The 3,506-nt window shown below is 33.6% G+C and overlaps 1 protein-coding gene across 1 annotated transcript; it reads left to right on the forward strand.

Moving 5' to 3' along the window:
- Positions 1 to 211: 211 nt before the first annotated feature.
- LOC107789542 (UPF0481 protein At3g47200-like) lies at positions 212 to 2,954 on the forward strand. The gene is made up of 2 exons (XM_016611381.2): positions 212 to 289; positions 1,333 to 2,954. Exon 2 carries the CDS (start codon positions 1,372 to 1,374, stop codon positions 2,770 to 2,772), a length of 1,401 nt encoding a protein of 466 aa, XP_016466867.1. The 5' UTR covers positions 212 to 289; positions 1,333 to 1,371; the 3' UTR covers positions 2,773 to 2,954.
- The last annotated feature ends 552 nt before the right edge of the window (positions 2,955 to 3,506 follow it).

Below are 3,506 nucleotides of genomic sequence, written 5' to 3' on the forward strand. Positions count from 1 at the left end.
GAACATCAAGTTTTAATAATTATATAATCGCACTTATGTTATAACATATCTAAGATCACAAGTTTTAAAAATCAAATAATTAAATTGAAATGGAGTGAGTACTTTTCTTTGGCTAAGTCAGTGAGCTCTTAAGTCAATGGGTCCATCGGTAGGTGCTTGTCGTACTCCCACTTGCTCCATTATTTAAGACAGTGAATGAGAATCCTAGAAATGTCGCTTATAAATTCATTTGTAGAGCAAGTTCATTGAATCCCTGTCAATAAAAGGTGTTCGTCGATCGGCTAAGTCTGTGAGTTTTCCCTTTTTATGATATATATTGTCTATCATTTACATGTTCATGAAATCCTTTAGCTTAGATAGGACCAAGGGTATGGTAGGGATTATCAATTTTTAATTAAAGATTTCGTATTCGAACTGTAAGAACTGTGAACTTTTGGATAGCGACGACCATTTTATGTTCTTCTTGAGCTTATTCGATGTGATGTTAAATTAGTTAGAACTAGTGAATTTTGAATGATGGATGGTCAAAGAAAAGAGATGCTTGGGATTAACCTCTAACCTCCTATATTGAAGTGAATTAGAAGTCTCAGACATTATATTAAGCCAGAATGGGTCAATCAGAAGTTTTAAATGTGTAGACTGTCTAAATTTCGTAGTTCTGCCTTTAAAATGCAACACTTCTCTGGAGATTATAATTACTTTAGCTACTTGACGGTTTGATTTCTTTGTATAATTATTAATTGTATTTTTGTGTGTCTGTTTCTTTTACTCTTGAGTTGTCTCTTATAATATTGTAATTAATGCACTTCCCGGTTTCTGTTTCTAACTATACCAAAAAAGATGTATTCAATATATGGGTAGTTATTTTTTTTAAAAAATATTTTTCATGAGAAAATAATATTTTAGGTGTTTATTTAGAAGATGTACTAAATTTATTTTCCTTAGAACTATCTTAGCATTTAATTCCATGTTACCTTTGTTATATTTTACGTGTGACACATTTTTTAGTCGGTTCCAAAAAAAACAAAATCTTTTCTAATACTTTCCAACAATTTAACTCTATATTTGTTGTTTCACTATCAATGATATAACTTTACAGCAATAGAAGTATCATAATATAGGAGTATTTAAGACCACAAATTTAATTTTCTTAAATTTTATGTCTAAGTCAAAGCCTCACCTAAAATGAGGAGTAAGGAATTTCAGATATATAAATAGTTGATTCTTTGTTCTAATTAGTTTTCATCGGTCTTAACTTTTTGTTGATTGACGTAGTTGATTTTTTTTCCTATTATTGCTAATTAAATAAACATTGCTTATTCACTCATGAAGGTAGAACAAGAAAGTATCCTTAGAACCTGAAATAGATAAATGGAAGACATTAGTATCTTACAATATGCTACACGATTTCCTGAAATACCAAAAATTCCACTATGCATGAGACTTGAGGATCAGAACAACGATGACTATGATCCTAAAGTTGTTTCGTTGGGGCCTTACCACCATGGAAAGCCGGAGCTCAAGTTTGTCGAAGATTTCAAGCCCGTGGCTCTACAAATGTTTATTCATGGCAGTGATAAAAACCAAGATTTCTTCCTCGAAAAAATTCTCGAGGAGATCGAAGATGCTAAAAGTTGTTACTACGACATGGAAGATACATGTATTGACGACAATGCTTTTGCTCAAATGATGCTTCTTGATGCATGTTTCGTTCTAAATTATATCGAGTTCGTAAACCAGTGGTCGTTCAATTATAAATGTCGCACTTTGTTTTGGCATCTTGGTTATGGAGTTTGTTCTCTTGTTCGACGCGATATGTTTTTGCTTGAAAATCAGGTTCCTTTTGGGATTCTCAAACTTTTGTTTAATTTAAGATTTGGTGGATGTGGATTTGAAGAGATGTTGCAAAGCTATTGTTGTCAACTTTTTTTCGGCCAACTAGATTCGAGAAATAATGTGTTGATGGAGCCACAACCCTCTCATCTTTTTGAACTTCTTCGAAGAGCGCTTGTGAGTGGTAACTATCAACATCTCGAACAATCCCACCGTGGTTTCAAGTGGAGAAAGAATAATAGTAGTAGTAATGAAAACAGACCGACAATTACATGTCCCTTGGTTTTCCGTCCAATGATGGATCTTATATCAAAATGCATTGATCAATATTGTGGTAACAAGAAAGAAGACAAGCCGATGGTAACAGAATCATCCGATATGTTTCATTCAGTAATGGAGCTGAAATCGAAGGGTGTTCGTTTTATGCCAAGCGGGTTCGGTTCTTTGAAGGCTGTAAGGTTTACGTCTCATTGTTACTATGCGAAACTCTCACTTCCATGTTGGTATGTCTCTGAGTACACTAGAGTATTTTTCCGGAACATGATAGCTTATGAGAGCTGTCCAGGTAATAATAGTGATTGCTCTCTCTCTGCTTACATATATTTCATGAAAACACTTGTCATTTCACCTAATGATGCGAAAGAGCTACGAGAAAAGAAGATTATATTCAACCATCTGGGAAGTGATGAACAAGTGGTACAAGTCTTTAGAGCATTGAAAACTTATGTACATGTGAAAAGTAATTACAAGGATGTCAAAGAGCAAATCGAAGAGCACTGTAACAGAAAGTCGCAGACTTGGATTGCTCAACTGTTAGATACCTATTTTACAAGTCCCTGGACTCTACTCGCTTTGTTTGCTGCTACTTCCCTCCTTTTCCTTACTATACTTCAGACCTACTATGCATCTCCATTTTATTCTCACGCCAAAGGATCTTAATTGATTTTACTTTATTTGTCTGTATCGTAGTTATATGTTGAATGAAATCATGAATCAATCCTTCCATATATACATTTTATGTATTGCTTTAGTCGCATTTTTGTATGATTGTTGACAATATTAAAAGTTCATCAATATCCTTTTGAAGTTCACCCCTTTTTGTATATCTTGATTGATTTTAATTTCTTCTCATCCAATATAGTCTTTCTATCTCTTGTAGATATGCTTTAAGAAGTTTAGCAAGTGTATCCTTTTCAATCTATTGAAATTCATCTAATAATGCAATCCAGTTTTTTGTTCAACCTTAGTAAATAAGATGTTAGGATCGGGAACCCGGGTAGTGCGGAATTTAGCCAAACAACGGTATAATGACAATAACAAAGACAATGGAAGTTGATAATAACGGCAATTAAAGAATATAAAGAAGACACAAATTTAACGTGGTTCAGTCAAGGTGACCTACGTCCACAAGCGGAGAAGAGCAATTTCACTATACCAACAAGAGTACAAAAGAGAGTACAAAATTAGAGTAAATACTCTAATTAATCCCAAATACTCCAAGAGAATAACCTCACAAGATCACTCTAAAGAAAGAGTTCACACAAGTGTTTCCCAATACTCACTCTCTTACAAAATACTCTATAATGAAATAAAGGAGGAGAAAGAAAGACAAAAGTGAAAAGCTCTTGAATTGGTGTGTTTGCAAATGAGGAGAAACTCTTCTTTTATAGCAA

This window comes from Nicotiana tabacum, chromosome 12, assembly GCF_000715075.1.
Source record: "Nicotiana tabacum cultivar K326 chromosome 12, ASM71507v2, whole genome shotgun sequence".
Classification (NCBI taxonomy): Eukaryota; Viridiplantae; Streptophyta; class Magnoliopsida; order Solanales; family Solanaceae; genus Nicotiana; species Nicotiana tabacum.

What these genes read in the sequence shown, in the direction of transcription:
- LOC107789542 (XM_016611381.2), top strand. Translation starts at nt 1,372, where the DNA reads ATGGAAGACATTAGTATCTTACAATATGCTACACGATTTCCTGAAATA.